Raw genomic sequence first — 17,670 nt, 5'->3', positions numbered from 1 at the left:
CTGGTACTCAGTAACTTTTGTTTTAATAAGTCCAGGAACATCCTGAATAGTTAGAAATCTTAACAACAACATGTTGAGCAAGTAGTTTTTATCAGAGATTCAGTGAAGAAGAAAACTTTTGGCTTTGTTTTCAGAACTTCTGTTTGCTCTTTGGTAGCAGGGTGTTTGGTAGCAGGCTGAGTCTTTGTGTTTTCTCCTGTTGTAATGAAAAAAAAATAACACATTGTCAAATATCCCTTTTACCTTAAAACTTTTATGTCACACATGGAGGATTATTCCTCACTGGCACATAAACTTACATGGAGTATCAACATGGAACCTGGAAGGTTTCTTCTTCACAGAATCTCTGTTAAAAGATATTAAATAACTGGGAGTAAATCCATCCTTCCTACTAGTTCAACAATTGTACAATGTTGTTTATGTATACATGATTGTTTGCTAAAGAAAAAATGGGTTTAAAATGTCTTGCATTTGTCATTTACTTATTTAAAGTTGTATTTAACATAAGTAAAAGTTTTAGATCTAGTCCACTTCCTAAGACAACTACACTTTAAAGCTATATAATACACTGTTGACATATCTTAACTTCTCAAACCTAAACACATCACAATTTAAATATACCTAGCCAAGCCTGGGAGATGGATCAATATTTAAGAGCACTTCATTGTGCAAGCATAATGACTTTACCTGGAATCCCCAGAACTCACATAAAACTCCGGGCATGGCCACGTATCTTTATAAGCCCAGCCCTGGCCAGGATGAAGACAGCTTAAGTAGGTTCAATGAGAGACTTCATTTTCAGAGAATATGCTGTAGAACAATCCAGCAGGAACCTGACAGCCACTCCTTGCCTGCATTCATGTAGACACCCATGCACCTACACATACACATGAGCCCATCTACCGCACACACACACACACACACACACACACACACACACACTGGGCACATGATGGAATATTGTGGTACAGATTATAGATTCTAAACATTCCTTGAAAATATATACACTTGCAGTTGTTCTATTAAGTAACTTTATGATATGCAAAATGTAAAGGATCCTTTAATAATTAACCTAATCTTATTCTTATTCAATGAGAAACTAAGCTCGGATACAATCTGCCAGTCTGAGCTGGATGTGTGGTGAGAAGCAAACTCATCTCTTAGTCCTCAGCTCACCACGCCCGTTCTTGAACCATGGTGTCTCTCAGGCAGCCAAAGATCCATTCACATATGTTCAGCAAAATGATGAACTATAGCTGTACTTCAGCCACGAGAAAAAGTGCTTGTTGTCACAATTTGTGGAATAGAATACTCCATTTTAATGGATTATAATTATATATTATTATAATTATATGTTAATGGAACTATAAAGTTTAAAAAGTTAGAAAAATATCTTTGGTCACTAGAAAAGATTATTTCATTTTCAAGAGGGATAAATAAAATATCCCCTTCTCTTTTCATTTTGAGAATAGGAAAAATTCCATTCCATCACTGATGCAAGGGACCTGAGATGTTCATCATATCATTAGTTCTTTCTTGTGGCTCATTTTCCACACAAGCCTTCTTCTTTTGAAATTAATTTTCCTTGAAACTCAAAATATCAAAAATTTCCTGTCTTACCATTGACCTTTTAAATAAACCTCACATATTCTTAATCCATACCAGTCTTATGATTTGATAAATAATTTAAAAGCTGTAAACTTTAAAAGGCACAACCATTTAGCAATACTCTTTTTAAAGAAAAAAGTTGATTATTATTTTCAGTCTTACTCTGAGTTTGATGTTTTTCATAGCACTGACAATGGAGAGAATTAAAATGTTTCCTAATTTATCTAAAAGAAATTATGATTTTAACAATGTATTATAGTATGATTCAATTATTAAGTTGTCTTTTTGGTTTGTGAGTTATTTTCTGAAGAAAAAACATTTAGTGCTTATAAAAGCAGCCTTAACAAAATATAACTTAATGTGTTAGATATTAGAAGAATGCAGTAAACATATATGCATCATAATTAAGATCACACATATTCTCCAGACTAGTTGTTTATATGGTTTGTTTTAATATGTTACTTTTTAATTCCTTTCCTTATAGCTAGTTTGGGCCAAAACGTATAAAGTTGGTTGTGCAGTTGTAAATTGTCCTCATCTCTTGGGAAGATCAGCTGCACTTTATGTATGTAATTATACACCAGGGTAAGTTAATTTGCTTTAAAAACGTTCTAAGTTGAAATAACTGCTGTTAACAAATGTTTACAAAGCTAGGTGTGGTGATGCACACCTTTAATTGGAGCACTCCAGAGGCAGAGGAAGTTGGATCTCTGTGAGTTCCATGCCAACCTTCTCTACATAATGAGTTCCAGGTCAGGCAGGACTTCATAGAAAGATCCTGTCTCAAAACAAAACAACAACAACAACAACTCAAATGTTTACAAGTACGAAATCTTATACTGGGCAGCCCTAAAGTATCTTTGATGAAGTTTTCCTTTAAGTTAACCTTGCAGGTGAAAATGGAATGATGACAAGAGTATTGCTTAAATGAAAAGCCTCTCCCATGAACTATTTCTATGTAAGAATGGAGATGATGGAAAATATCCCTCAAATTTGAAAAATAGAGGCTGGGAAGATGGCTCAGTCCATAAAGTGTTTGTCTTAAAAACATCAGAACCTGGGTTCTGTCCCCAGCACCCATGTAAAAGAACAAGTACATGGGCACTCCTAAAAATCCAGCACTTCTGGTATGGAATAGGCAGAGTCAGGAAGATCCCTGCTGCTGGTGAGCTTGGCAGTCAAGTCCATCAGTGAGAAACTATATAAAAAAATGCTGGAAAATGACTGAGAAAGACACCGATCGTTGGTTTTTACACACACACACAAACACAGAAGCAAGGGTAATATAAAAGAAAGTGCTGCAAGATGACCTAAATGTAAAACACAGAAAGGCTAGCAAACACAGCTCAAATAAAATGAACAATGGGATGAGAAAATGAACGAAATAATTTTTAAGAGCACTATTTTTGAGGAAAGAAGGTCATTTTTTTTCTTTTTTTATATTACAGTTCGTTCACTTTGTATCCCAGCTGTACCCCCTCATTCCTCCCCTCCAAATCACACCCTCCTTCCCTCATCTCCTCTCATGCCCCTCTCCAAATCCACTGATATGGGAGGATCTACTCCCCTTCATCTAACCCTAGCTTATCAGGTCTCATCAGGACTGGCTGCATTGTCTTCCTCTGTAGCCTGGTAAGACTGTTCCCCACTCAAGGGGAAGTGATCAAAGAGACATTCACTAAGTTCATGTCAAAGACCATCATTGTTCCTATCAGTAGGGAACCCACTTGGAGACTGAGCTGCCATGGGCTACATCTGTGCAGGGGTTCTAGGTTATCTCCATTCATGGTCCTTGGTTGGAGTATCAGTCTCAGAAAAGACCCCTGGGCCAAGATTTTTTTGTTCTGTTACTCTCCTTGTAGAGCTCCTGTCCTCTCCAGGTCTTTCTATCTCCCCCTTCTTTCATAAGATTCCCTGCACTCTGCCCAAAGTTTAGCTGTGAGACTCAGCATCTGCTTTGATACCGTGCTGGATAGTATTTCAGAGGCCCTCTGTGGTAGGATCCTGTCCTGTTCCCTGTTTTCTCCTTCTTCAAATGTCCATCCTGTTTGCCTTTCTGAGTGAGGATTGAGCATCTTACCCAGGGTCCTCCTTCTTGCTTAGCTTCTTTATATATACAAATTTTAGTATGATTATCCCATATTATGTGTCTAACATCTACTTATAAGTAAGTATATGCCATGTGTGTCTTTCTGCTTCTGGGTTACCTCATTCAGGATGATCTCTAGTTCCCACCATTTGCCTGCAAATTTCATGATGTCCTTGTTTTTAATTGCTGAGTCTTATTCCATTGTGTAAATGTACCACAATTTGAGGGACATCTTGGTTGTCCCTTACAAGTAAAGCTGCTATGAACATGGTTGAGCAAATATCCTGGTTGTGTACTTGAGCAAATTTTAGATATATGCCTAGGAGTAGTATAGCTGGATCTTGAGGTAACACTATTCCTAATTGTCTGAGAAAGTGCCAGATTGATTTCCAAAGTGGTTATACAAGGTGTTAATAAATTTAGGCAGATTAAAATAATAGAGTTTATTGTCTGACCACAGTGTAATCACTGACAAGTCAATAGCAGAATAGCCCTTAGAACTTTCAACAGAAACATACTTAGAGATGAACTGTGAATCAGAGGAGGTATCACATGGAAACTAGTATTTGAACTGAATGGGGGGAAAAACGAAAACAAAACAAAACAAAAACGGTGTTTAGAATTTCATTAAAGCAATGAAGGTTAAAATGGACATGGAGAATGCTTTACAGTTAATGACCACACCCGTGGTGGGGGCTCTCTGTAAACACCACATCCAGCCGTGTGTCCATCCATGGGAAGAAGAAGAAAATTGGGTTCAACAGGACACAGTAGCCAGTGTTGGTTCAAACGTCAAGAATCTGATGCTCTGTTGTTTATTTTAGCAATATGCAAGCACAGTATAATTTGAGGGAAGTTTTCTAGCAATAATTAACTCAATCCCATGTGTACAACAAAGCTTAAGTGATTTCACCCAAACTCTTTTTTAATTATTTTTATTTTTATTAATTACAGTTTTTTCACTTTGTATCCCCCCTCCATACCTTCTTCCCTCCTCCTCTCCCAATCCCACCCTCTCTCTTCCCCACCTGTGTCCCTTTCCCAGTCCACTGAAAAGGGTGGTACTCCTCCCCTTCCCTCTGACCCTAGTATATCAGGTCTCATCAGGAGTGGATGTATTGTCTTCTTCTGTGGCCTGGTAAGGCTGCTCCCCCCTCAGAGGGAGGTAATCAAAGAGCAGAGCAATCAGTTCATGTCAGAGACACTCCCTGTCCCCATTACTATGGAGGCCACTTGGATACTGAACTGCCATAGATGCTCAATCCCCATTCAAAAAGGCAAAAAGGATGGACATCAGAGGAAGGAGAAAACAAGGAACAGGACAGGAGCCGACCACAGAGGGCCTCTGAAAGGCTCTAACCTTCAGGGTATTGAGGCAGATGTTGAGACTCATAGCCAAACTTTGGGCAGAGTATAGGGAATCTTATGAAAGAAGTGGGAGATAGTAAGACCTAGAAAGGACAGGAGCTCCACAAGGACAGCAACAGATCCAAAAAGTCTGGGCACAGGGGCCTTTTCTGAGACTGATAATCCAGCCAAGGACCATTCATGGAGATGGCCTGGAACCCCTGCACGGAGGTAGTCTATGGCAGTTCAGTCAACCAAACTCTTATAAAGTACAAGGGACAACTCTTCCATAAAGAAAGGCCCTACAGATTAACTGGGAAAGCAGGCTAATGTAAACAATGTTCCTAATAAGGGTCTAGAGGAGGCTAGGTCTGAGATAAACATGAGTCTGGGGAGCATGGCCTGGCCAAAGATATTGCAGAGGTCACAAGTATTGACGATCTCCATTCCCAGACTTCTGTGTCAACAGGTTATACATCTCTTCCCTTAAAGAGACAACTCTGTGTTGAACATGCCTGCTTTTCCTTAGTGCTTGTTTGTGAGCCCAAGGACCTCTGTGTCTCCTATAAACCACCTAAGAACCACCTCAGGGAAAGGGCATTTCAGCCCAAAGTAAACAATTCATTAAATAATAAAACAAACAAAATAATAACAAAAAAGAAAATCAACAAAAAGCCAAAGCTTTCTCAAACCACTCTGAGTAGGAAGAAAAAGATAGACATCAACAATATTAAGAAATTATATTTTACATATAACATATTTTACATATAACGGGAATGATATATTTAAGTCCACAAATTTAATAGCCTGGGTTAAATGACAAAGTTTCTTAAAATATACAGGTTACAAAGGAGAACAAAACTAAAGCAATAGACTAGACACTATGGCTCGGAAGCACAGACATAAAAATGCTCAACAAAATTTCTCAATTTAATACAACTTTGTAGTAAAATCATAGTGTACCTTACCTGGGAGTGAGAAGATTCTCAGTATAAAAGGCTGATTTAAAGATTCTGAAATACACAGGGTCAGATGAAAGGGGAGGAGGTCCTCCCCAATCAGTGGACTTGGGAAGGGGCAGGGAGGAGATGAGGGAGGGACAGTAAGATTGGGAGGGAATGAGGAAGCAGGATATAGCTGGGATACAGAGTTAATAAAATGTAACTAATAATAATAAAAAAGAGAAATCAACTGAAAAAATATTCTGAAATACTAAATTGATTCACTACATTAATCACCATGAAAATGAGAATCATATAACCATTTTAATAGACTCAGAGAAAAACACTCATTCCTGGTTGTTAGAAATAAGTTTGGACTCAGCCCTAAACAAGATGTTTCCTTCAAATCCCTGCCCTCAGGGCTCAGGAAATCCTAAAAAAAAGAGAAGGCAGAAAGAGCCAGAGGAGGTGGAGGACACCAAGAAAGCAAGGCCTTCTAAATCAATATGAGCAAAGTCAAAGCTCATATGAACTCACAGAAACTGGGGGAGCATTCTCAGGACATGTGTAGCCCCACGCCACCTAGGATTCTGGAGCTGAAAGAAGTGGACACACTTCTTTCTGTTCGTTTTGTCCTGTTCTGATGTGTCCGGTTTTTGTTTAATTTTATTTATTTTATTATTATCTCTTAGAAACCTGTTTGTTGTCTAATGAGAGACATGTGGATCCCGGTGGAAGGGGAGCTGGAGAGGGGAGGAGTAAGCGGAGTAAAATAAAGGGGGGGCAGAAGAAGAAGGAAGAAGAAGGAAGAAGAAGGAAGAAGAAGGAAGAAAGAAGAAGGAAGAAGAAGGAAGAAAGAAGAAGGAAGGAAGAAGAAGGAAGAAGAAGAAAGAAGAAGGAAGAAGAAGGAAGAAGAAGAAGAAAGAAGAAGAAGAAAGAAGAAGAAGAAAGAAGAAGAAGAAAAGAAAGAAGAAGAAAGAAGAAAGAAGAAGAAGAAGAAGAAAGAAGAAGAAAGAAGAAAGAAGAAGAAGAAGAAGAAAGAAGAAAGAAGAAATAAGCTCAGGGTGACAAAATCACCACTACAAGTGAAGTGTTTGGGCAGGCAAACTTTTAATTGAGAGGATGTGCTGAAATGAGGAACGTAGAAGTGCATTTGGTTTGTATTCTAAGTCAGGTGGTAACTATGTCTCTCTTTATTGGCTGAGGTCCAAGCTCACAGCCCTACCTGATTGGCTAGTCTTGAAAGAATTGGGGCATAAGAAATGAAGAAGGAAGAGTAAAAAGGTTGCTACACCCAGAGGATAAGGGTAACTGCACTAGGTCATCAAGTCCTTGGAATACAGCAGTGGCCTTTTCGTAAAAAAAAATGCTTTTTACTGCCTGTTGGAGAGATTAAGATATTTGCATAAAAGTCTTGCAAAGTGGGGGAGATAAAAAGATTTGAATTCCTTGTTATAAACACAAGTTTTATGGGTTTTGACAGACTCATATTTAATATCTTTTAACACCTATAGGAACCCTCAACAGGAAAGACGGCTCAGCAGTTAAGAGCTCAGACTACTCTTGAAAAGATCTGAGTTTGATTCGATTCCCAGCACCAACGTCATCTAGAACAGTGGCTCTCAGCCTTCTAATGCTGAGACCTATTGATACAGTTCCTCCTCAAGTGTGACCTCCAACCATAAAATTATGTTGTTGCTACTTCATAGCTGTTATTTTGTTACTGTTATGAATCAAAATGTGAATATCTGATGTTCAGGATATCTGATATTTGACCCATATGGATTGAGGGTCATGATCCACAGATTGAGAACTACTGAGCTCACAGAGTGACCTATGTCTCTAAACACCTGCACTCACATGCGTAGAAACACACACACACACACACACACACACACACACTTTTAAAAAATATCTCAGAAAATTCAAAATTTCAGCAACCAATTATAAAATATTTTTCTTTTTTTATTTTTGAATAATTTTATACATTCACTTGTATCCCAGATGTAGCCCTCTCCCTCTTCCCTTCCCAGTCCTCTCTTCCCTCCCTCATCTCCTCCCTGTCCCCTTCCGAGTCCACTGAGAGGGAGTGTCCTCCTCTCCTCCTGTCTGGCCCTACCTTATCAGGTATCTTCAGAATGGTTGCACTGTCCTTATCTGTGGCCTAGCAAGACTGCTCCTTCTTCAGGGGGGAGGGGAAGCTCATGAGTTCATGTCAGAAACAATTCCTGTCCCCCTTACTAGGGAACCCAATTGGATACTGAGCTACCATGGGCTATGTCTGAGCAGGGGTTGTAGGTTATATCCATGCATGGTCCTTGGTTGTATAAATAGTCTCAGAGAAGACCCCTGTGCTCAGATATATTTGGACCTTGTGGGGTTCCCTGTCCCCTCTAGGATATATTGATTCCTCCTTCCTTCCTATGATTCTCTACACTCTGCCAAAGGTTTGGTTATGGGTCTCAGCATCTGCTTTGATACACTGCTAGATAGAGTCTTTCAGGTGTCTTCTGTGGTAGGCTACTGTCCTGTTACTTGTTTTCTCCTATTTCCAATGTCCATCCCCTTTGTCTTTCTAGATGAGGATTGATCATCTTATCCCTGGACCTCTTTCTTGTTTATCTTCTTTAGTTGTACATATTTTAGTATGTATATACTATCTTATAGGTCTATATAAATGAGTATATACCATGTGTGTCTTTCTGCTTTTGGGATACCTCACTCAGGATGATTTTTTCTAGATCCCACCATTTGCCTGCAAAATTCATGATTTCCTTGTTTTTAATTGCTAAGTAGTATTCCATTATGTAAAAGTACCACAATTTCTGTATCCATTCCTCCGTTGATGGACATCTGGGTTTCCAGGTTCTGGCTATTAAGAATAAAGCTGCTACAAACATGGTTGAGCAAATGTCCTTGTTGTGTACTTGAACATCTTTTGGATATATGCCTAGGAGTGGTATAGCTGGATCTTGAGATAGCACTATTCCTAATTGTCTGAGAAAGCACCAGATTTTTTTTTCCATAGTGGTTGTACCGGTTGACATTCCCACCAGCAATGGAGGAGAGTAAATTTTAAATGAAAAAAAAATTTTAAAATAAAAGAATTAAATAATGTAAAATAAAATTTAAAATTAAAAGAAAGTATTAATGGTTTCTTAGTACATAGGAAATGAGCCTTCTGTAGATTCATTTCTCACAATGGTTTACTGTGGTGGAAAGTTTTGGTGTCTTTAAAAAGTCATTTATATTATATAAACATGTTTTTGTTTTCATCCCAGGTTTTAATGACTTCTTACTATATAGGAAATTACCCTTCAATTGAACAGCAGGCATTGTTTTTCTTTCTTCTTAACATTTTTGAGTTAGTGAAAAAGAAACAGCTTGCATACACATCTGTAAAATAGTTTTAAATAGCAGCATTGGCTAATGAGTGTTCTCTGGTTTTGCAGAGGAAATATCCCGGGCAAAATGCCTTACATCAAAGGAGAACCCTGCACTCAGTGTGATTTCAATGACTGCATCAACAACCTCTGCAGTAAGCAAAAGAGAAAAGACAGCATTAGACAGTAATGATAAAGTCATACCATTCTAGTTTTAAACGTGGTCCCTCAGTTCTTAATTTCTAGATGATTTGGTTGCTTCTATAAGAATATAAAAAGCATTTATTACAAATTATATATAAATATATTAGGTTCAGATGATTTCCCCTTCCCAGATATTTCCTTTTCCAAGTAAGAAAACAAAAAGAAATTAAATACATCTGTGGTCTAATTTTCTGCTGTGCTCAGGCTATTAATTGGAATGTTTATTTGCATATCTTCTAACAACTGTCATTTAATAGGGCTCATTCAGAAGTAAATACTAGTCTGTCTCCATCCAAATTAATTGTGATAAAAAATGTTTCTCTTTCATCATCAGCTTTTTATTGATTATATTTGCTGTTTGACAGTTTCATACTTCTATATAATCCATTCTGATTACACACATACACACATTTTCTTATCTTTCCTATAAAAGGCTCTCATTCCTACCAGTTTCTTTCTCACACACGTGACTTAAAGCTCTACTTCCTACAGTGCTGAAATTAACACTGTGATAGTAGACAACTTCTCTTGTTCCTGACTCTGACGACAACAATATTTCAACATTATATATAATATGTTTCAGATTGTTTTTAATTTGGCCTTCTGGAGGGTTGAAAGAAATATTCTTCTTTTTTTTCTAAGATTTTAACTCAAATGGAAATTAATTTAACCTCCCACACACACATCTTTTTTTAAAGGTTTATTAATATTTTTATTTATAATATCATAACCTGAGAGTAGTCTTTTTATAAATAATATTTTTTATAATTTTTTATTAATTACACTTTATTCATTTTGGATCCCCCCATAAGCCCCTCCCTCCTCCCCTGCCAATCCCACCCTCCCTCTCCTTTCTGCATGCATGGCCCTCCCCAAGTCCACTGATAGGGGAGGTTCTCCTCTCCTTTCTGATCTTAGTCTATCAGTTCTCATCAAAAGTGGCTACTTTGTCCTCTTCTGTGGCATGGTAAGGCTGCTTCCCCCTCAGGGGGAGATGATCAAAGAGCAGGCCAATCAGATTATGTCAGAGGCAGTCCCTCTTCCCATTACTATGTAACCCACTTGGACACTGAACTGCCATGGGCTACATCTGTGCAGGGGTTCTAGGTTATCTCCATGAATAGTCCTTGTTTGGAGTATGAGTCTCTGGGAAGTTCCCTGTGTTCAAATTTTCTTGTTCTGTTGCTCTCCTTGTGGAGACCCTGTCCTCTCCAGCTCCCACTATTTCCTACCTCTTACATAAAATTCCATTCACTCTGCCCAACAGTTGGCCATCAGGCTCAGCATCTGCTTTGATAGTCTGCAAGGCAGAGGCTTTCAGAGGCCCTCTGTGGTAGATTCCTAGTTTGCTTCCTGTTTTCTTCTTCTGGCTTTCAGAAGCCCTCTGTAGAAGGTTCCTAGGTTGTTTCCTGTGTTGTTCTTCTGATGTCCATCCTCTTTGCTTTTCAGGATGGGGATTGACCGTTTTAGTTAGGGTCCTCTCTCTTGCCTAGCTTCTTTAGATGTACCGATTTTAGTGGGTTTGTCCTATGTTGTATGTCTATATGAGTGAGTATATACCGTGTGTGTCTTTTTGCCTCTGCGACAACTCACTCAGGATAATCCTTTCCAGGTCCCACCATTTACCTGCAAATTTCATGATTTCCTTATTTTTCATTGCTGAGTAATATTCCATCATATAGATGTACCACAATTTCTGCATCCATTCTTCAGTTGAGGGGGATCTGGGCTGTTTCCAGCTTCTGACTATTACAAATAAAGCTGCTACAAACATGGTTGAGCAAATGTCCTTTTTGTGTACTTGAGCCTCTTTTGGATATATGCCTAGGAGTGGTATGGCTTGATCTTGGGGAAGCGCTATTCCTAGTTGTCTGAGAAAGTGCCAGATTGATTTCCAGAGTAGTTGTACAAGTTTACATTCCCACCAGCAGTGGAGGAGGGTTCCCCTTTCTCCACAACCTCTCCAGCATGTGTTGTCACTTGAGTTTTTGATCTTGGCCATTCTGATGGGTGTAAGGTGAAATCTCAAGGTTGTTTTGATTTGCATTTCCCTAATGGCTAATGAGGTTGAGCATTTCTTTAAGTGCTTCTCTGCCATTCGATATTCCTCTACAGAGAATTCTCTGTTTAGCTCTGTTTTCCATTTTTTAAGTGGATTACTTGGTTTGCTGCTTTTCAGCTTCTTTAGTTCTTTATATATACTGGATATACGTCCTCTGTCAGATAAATGGTTGGTGAAGATTCTTTCCCAATCTGTAGGCAGTCGCTTTGTTTTGATGACGGTGTCCTTTGCTTTGCAGAAGCTTTTCAATTTCATGAGGTCCCATTTATTGATTGTTGCTCTTAGAGCCTGTGCTGTTGGTGTTCTGTTCAGGAAGTTTTCTCCTGTACCAATGATCTTTTAAAAGGATTCTATGTTTTCGTGGGTAGCCTGATGTTGTCAACTACTTCAAAGAATTTCTATTACAGCACCACCACACTGTAAAAATTTAAAGATGCTAAGAGTTATGATATGTCAATGATCCAACACTGGATTATTTCTTCTCTATGACAAACCCAATTTGGTCATGAAGTTTCCTTAATAAATGACTAGAAGCTTATGGATATTTTCTTTATATTTTTTTCATTTAATTTAAGGGTTATAATTACTATATAGTTTTCCATCTTTGTTCTTCTTTAATGACTTTGGCTTCCAGGTAGTAATGTGTACTGAGGTGTCAATGTACACAATGTGGACTCTTATTTATTTTGTTTATTTATTTATTTTATTATTTGGGAGACAGTCTCTATAAAACCACTTTGTTCTTATTACGTATGTGTTATATATGTGTTAGCTACTGAGTTAATTTCTTTAATGATTATGTGCTGCTTCAGTTTTTAACTGTTTTGTCTGTAGTTATAATCCATCTGAGCACTGTGACTTCTGACATTTGTTCTTTTCTTTTTCTATTGGCCAGCCTTTATTAATAAACTTTTTAGCTCAGTTTACTACTTCCTTAAAAAGATAGGAATATTGCTGATGTTTAAATATGTGGATGCTAGGGTCATATAACTTGAGAGGTGATAAGGGGATTAGATATGATAAATCACACAAAGCAAAGGAATCAAATTTTAGCTGTTACTGGAAGTACCTCATTATATTCTGTTGGTCTGATGTGTATTTTTCATAGTTCTTATAATCCTGAAATGACCACTTTTATTCCTTTTTTCATTCCATTTAAAAATTAATGCCACCTGGAGAGATGGCACAGTGGTTAAGAGCACTGGCTGTTCTTCCACAGGTCCTGAGTTCAATCCCCAGTACCCACATGGCAGCTCATAACTGTCTATACCTGTAGTCCCATGGGATCTGACATCCTCTTCTTATGTACAGATGTACATACACTCAAGTACCCATGTACATAAATAAATAAATCTTTTAAAAACATTAAAACATTAATTATAGCTTTCCCTTCACTGTTTTCCTTTTTCTGATAACCATTATGTCCAAAGACTAAATTCATGGTACATGTTAGGAAGTAAATGATTAATGCATTAGTGAATAGGGATAGGAAGCAAACAAAAAAAATTTTTTAACAAGATCCTGTTAAAATTCAAAACTGAGGAGAAATTTTAGGTGTAGGAATGATGAATTTGGGGCAAGTGCAACTACAGCAATGAAGATTGTTTATAAAATTCCACATAAAAGAATTGAATTTTCCTCTGAGACTTAAAGCAGACATGGTTGGGTGCCAAAATACAGGGTTTTTGTTTTTGTTTTTGCATTTTTACCTATTTTAGATATTTATGCATTTAACACAAGAGGCATTCGAGAAATACGTACTGGCATGACACCATTGACAGACAGCCTTGTAAAGATTTTAAATACAATAAGGTTTGAAAGTTTTTTATTTTAAGTTTAAGAGCCTTTTCAAAGTTTATTACCTTATTTTAAAACTCAGAAAAACAAATCAATATTTTTCATTTTATGTAGTTTTTCCTTTCTTTCATTAAAACTTCATAAATTGTACATGACGGGACATATACAAGTATTTTAGTTTTGTTTTTGTTTTTGTTCTTTTTTGAAATCAAAGTAAGCTTTTAATCATTGTGCTTTGTTGACAGGTCATACGTCTGCAAGTGCCCCTCAGCAGAGAACATGCCAACTACTTGTGCTAGCTTTTTCTCTTCAGAGAATACTGTAATTGATTTTTCTACTCAGGAGAAATTTTTAAATACTATAATAAAAGACTATTTTTTAATTGAAACTCTACCTGTTTAGTTCTCTGTTGTATTTTCTGTATTTTTGTCTGAAATCTAAATTTAATGTCTATTTTTCAATTCAAAGAGGATATATGATATATAAATATATAAATATAATATATTAGATACACTGTTTATATACTCTGAAACATGTATATGTATAGTTAATAATAATGTTTATTATATATTAGTGAAGAAATTGGAATAAAGTCGTGTTTTTGTTTTTTAAGGTTGTTTACTGATAGTGCACATGTATGTGTGTCTTCTTGTGCGTATGTGCACCTGTCAAGACCAACGCTCAGACCCTCAGCACCCCTGGGTTCTGGAGTAGTGGCCTAATACCACTATGTGGGGAGGAGAGACAAAGGATTCTTGCAGCAGGCTGGCTAGCTAACCTGCAATCAGCAAGGTTCAATTCAAAGATCCTGTCTCAACATAGAATGTGGGGTGCGATCCAGAAAGGCAGTCCATGTCACCCTTGGGCCAACACACATGCACCACACATACACACACACACACACACACACACACACACACACACACACACACACAAAGGAACAGGAAAGGCTGAGAAAAAAAGCACAAAAATTACAGTATACTCAAAGATCAAGGCAGCGAACAAAATCACACCTTTGCGTACTTTTAGATTTGTTCTTTGTTCTCATTTAAATGGACATAAAACTTTATTTTTAATATTTGTAATTTTTTGTTTTTTTTTCCGAAACAGTTGTTTCTCTGTGTTGCTTTGCCTTTCCTGTACTCACTCTGTAGACCAGGCCGACCTTGAACTCACAGAGATCTGCTTGCCTCTGCCTCCCAGAGAGCAATGAAAGGCATGCACCACCATGCCTGGCTTAAATGTTTATAATTCTCATAACATTTTAGTAGCCAAATTAAACTCATACAAGAAGAAACAAAAACTGAATAGGCGTATGCTTCTTAAATAAATTGAAAAAAAATGATCAATGAAATAAAAAGCATCAGGCCCACATAAATTCACTAGTAAAATTTAACAAACATTTAAGAGTACTATTATACATAAGCAGAGGCAGCTGAACTTAACCTAGCCTGATCTACAGAGTGAGTTTCAGGACAGGGATACATAGGGAGAGCCTGTCTTGAAAAACAACAAAACAAAACAAAAAACAAAACAAAACGAAAAAGGAATCCTATTATAATGGTGCTCTACAATCATTTGTAGGAGACAAAAGGCAAAAGAAGTGTTTCTCAACTCTATTTGGCATTGAATTTTTGCATACAGCACCAGAGGCATGATCTATGACAGAGAAGACCAAGTTAATAAAACAGACTCCACTGAAACTTGAAGACTCAGAAGCTGCTGACAAAAAAAAAAAAAGCAGGAAAAATATTTTCAAAAACATACCTGATGAGTGACTGCTATCCAAAGCTATCCAAAACATGCAAACAGCTCTTTAAACTCAACAATTATTACTAAATAAACCCATTAGAAATAAAAATGGTTCAAAAACCTTAGCAGCCACAGTAAGGGAAAAAAAGCATATAAAAAGGTACTGTACATTTAAATCATTAGAGTAAGGAAGAATAACTTTTTTTGTTTTTTTTTAAGGATTTAATATGTATGTGCACAGTACACTTAACATATAGGTTACATGTATTGATTTTCCCTCCTTCACACTAACAGAATGTTTCTTCCTGGTGAAGATTTTCTCTTCATGTATATTCATGGATACAAAAATAAAATAAGTAAATCTGTGGAAGTCTTTACCTTTTCATTCAGCCAACAAATATTCATTGAATAGCACTGTTTTCAGTGCTGGATTTTAAAAATGACTTTTAAAAAGCAAGTTTTAAAAGAATAACTATTTATGTCACTAGTCACATACATAGCTGAAGTTGAAGAGAATTGACAGAGAGTAAAGGCAAGACAGGAAATCATTATGCTAGTAGAGAGGTCAGAGCCGGAATTAGGTGATTCTGGTAACTATGCGAAGACAGTAAACTAAGAGGGGCTCATATCACTTCCAGTTTGGAGGTAACGGTCCTGATACTTTATCCTACCAAGTTCCACCAATATGCCTGGGAGTACAGCTACTTATCTAACACCTTGTTTATAATTAAGTCAAGCATTTACCCAAGATCCTACAGCGGGAAAGTGCTAGACTCAACATTCAACTCTGATTGTCTCTGTATCTAATAATTATGAATAAAATCTAATTGTTCCTTTATCTAATAATTATGAACAATACAGTAGAGAGAATGTGTCTTTCATAGATGCTTTCTCAGAGACTATTTACATATTGCTGTCCTTTGCTTTCTAAAACTAGCTCACTCTAAAGTTAGCATTTTCTGACATGGGGGGAGCAGCCTTGCCAGGCCACAGAGGAGGACACTACAGCCAGTCCTGATGAGACCTGATGAGCTATGATCAGATGGAAGGGGAGGAGGACCTCCCCTATCAGTGGACTTGGAGAGGGGCAGGGAGGAGATGAGGGAGGGAGGGTGGGATTAGGAGGAAATGAGGGAGGGGGTTACAGCTGGGATACAAAGAGAAAGTGTAATTAATGTAAAAAATAAAAATTTAATTAAAAAATGATTGAGGAAGACTAAGTGTAACGACTCTATCCCCCTACTAAAAGCCTCCAAAGTTGACAATACCAAATGTGAATAGATTATGCGAAGCAGCAGGAATGCAAACGGAAAGCAGTACACACAATTTTGTTTTGTTTTGGTTTTGGGTTTGGGTTTTGGATTTGTTTTTATAAAAGTGAGCATGGGACCTGTGAAATAGGTCATCAGGTCAAGATGTTAGGAAAGCTTGGTGACCTGAAAGCAAGCCTGGTGACTTGAATTCCAGCTCACATAAGGGTAGAAAAGGAGAAACGGCACTGCAAAGTTGTCCTCTGACCTAAACATGAGTGCCTGTACCATGGCCCAAACACACAGACACATAAGCAGTAATAATGATAATATATATAATTATCATGATATATCATCTGTAACATATGTATAATATATGTAATATATTTTATAATCTGATCACACTCCTACCATATCATCAGTCAGTATATTTCTTTGCATTATGTGCAAGAGAGTTGAAAATAATTTCCATACAAAAATCTTCAAGCCTATGCTTCTAGTAGCTCAGTTTATAACTGCCCAAACTTGGAAGCAAACAACATTCCAGTCCATATTTTCCAACTATTTAAAATAATGATAGACCAGTTTAGTGAGATAAATTCTTTAAAAATATTCACAACTGCATTGTAATTCATTGCTTAATAAATTATGTATAGCACTGGATAGGCTCGTTTCTACTTCGCTCAGCTTTTATAGCATCGTGGCCTCTATCATATAAGAAGTATTAAAGAAATATTTATCAAAAAAATTAGATGTCCAGTAATAAAATGAGCTACTCAGGACTTTCCTATATAATTGGACGGGCGATATATAATAAATGGACCCCGTTCAAGTGTCAAAATATCTTCAAGATACAGAATTGCTTTATTGACCTTTGAGAGAAAGGGCTATGTCTTGTCTACCGGTCCTTCTCAACCACTTAATATGCTGCCTCGCAATAAGCACTGAAAGAATAAAGGCACGACTCAAATCATCTTGTGTAGGCTTATTGCTTTTCGTCACGTAAATAGAAGATAATTTTTAACAACACTTCTTAGATATTTTTGGATAAATCTTAGACTGTTCTGTCCCTAAGAGCGACAGCAATAAAAACACACAACTCAACTGATAAAAAATAAATAAATAAAAGTGAGCCGGATATTCACCAGCAACACGGGAAGAATAATGATTTCCCCTTCCAAGGTACCTCAGATTTGTTAATTCTTTGTTAACACTTGTGGTACAAACCAATGTTTGA

General features: G+C 37.2%; 1 protein-coding gene across 1 annotated transcript in view; it reads left to right on the top strand.

Annotated features, from left to right (window-relative positions):
• The window catches only part of Glipr1l1 (GLIPR1 like 1), a 39,780-nt gene extending 30,222 nt beyond the window's left edge, over positions 1-9,558 (top strand). Inside the window, exons 3-4 of the mRNA XM_060378625.1 lie at positions 2,093-2,193; positions 9,438-9,558. Of these exons, the coding sequence (XP_060234608.1) occupies positions 2,093-2,193; positions 9,438-9,558 (222 nt within the window). The remainder of the gene's footprint in view (positions 1-2,092; positions 2,194-9,437) is intronic.
• The last annotated feature ends 8,112 nt before the right edge of the window (positions 9,559-17,670 follow it).

The sequence above is a fragment of the Meriones unguiculatus genome, chromosome 2 (genome assembly GCF_030254825.1).
Source record: "Meriones unguiculatus strain TT.TT164.6M chromosome 2, Bangor_MerUng_6.1, whole genome shotgun sequence".
NCBI classification, from domain to species: domain Eukaryota; kingdom Metazoa; phylum Chordata; class Mammalia; order Rodentia; family Muridae; genus Meriones; species Meriones unguiculatus.
Note: the sequence above shows the minus strand (reverse complement) of the source record. Positions and strands in the feature narration are given on the sequence as shown.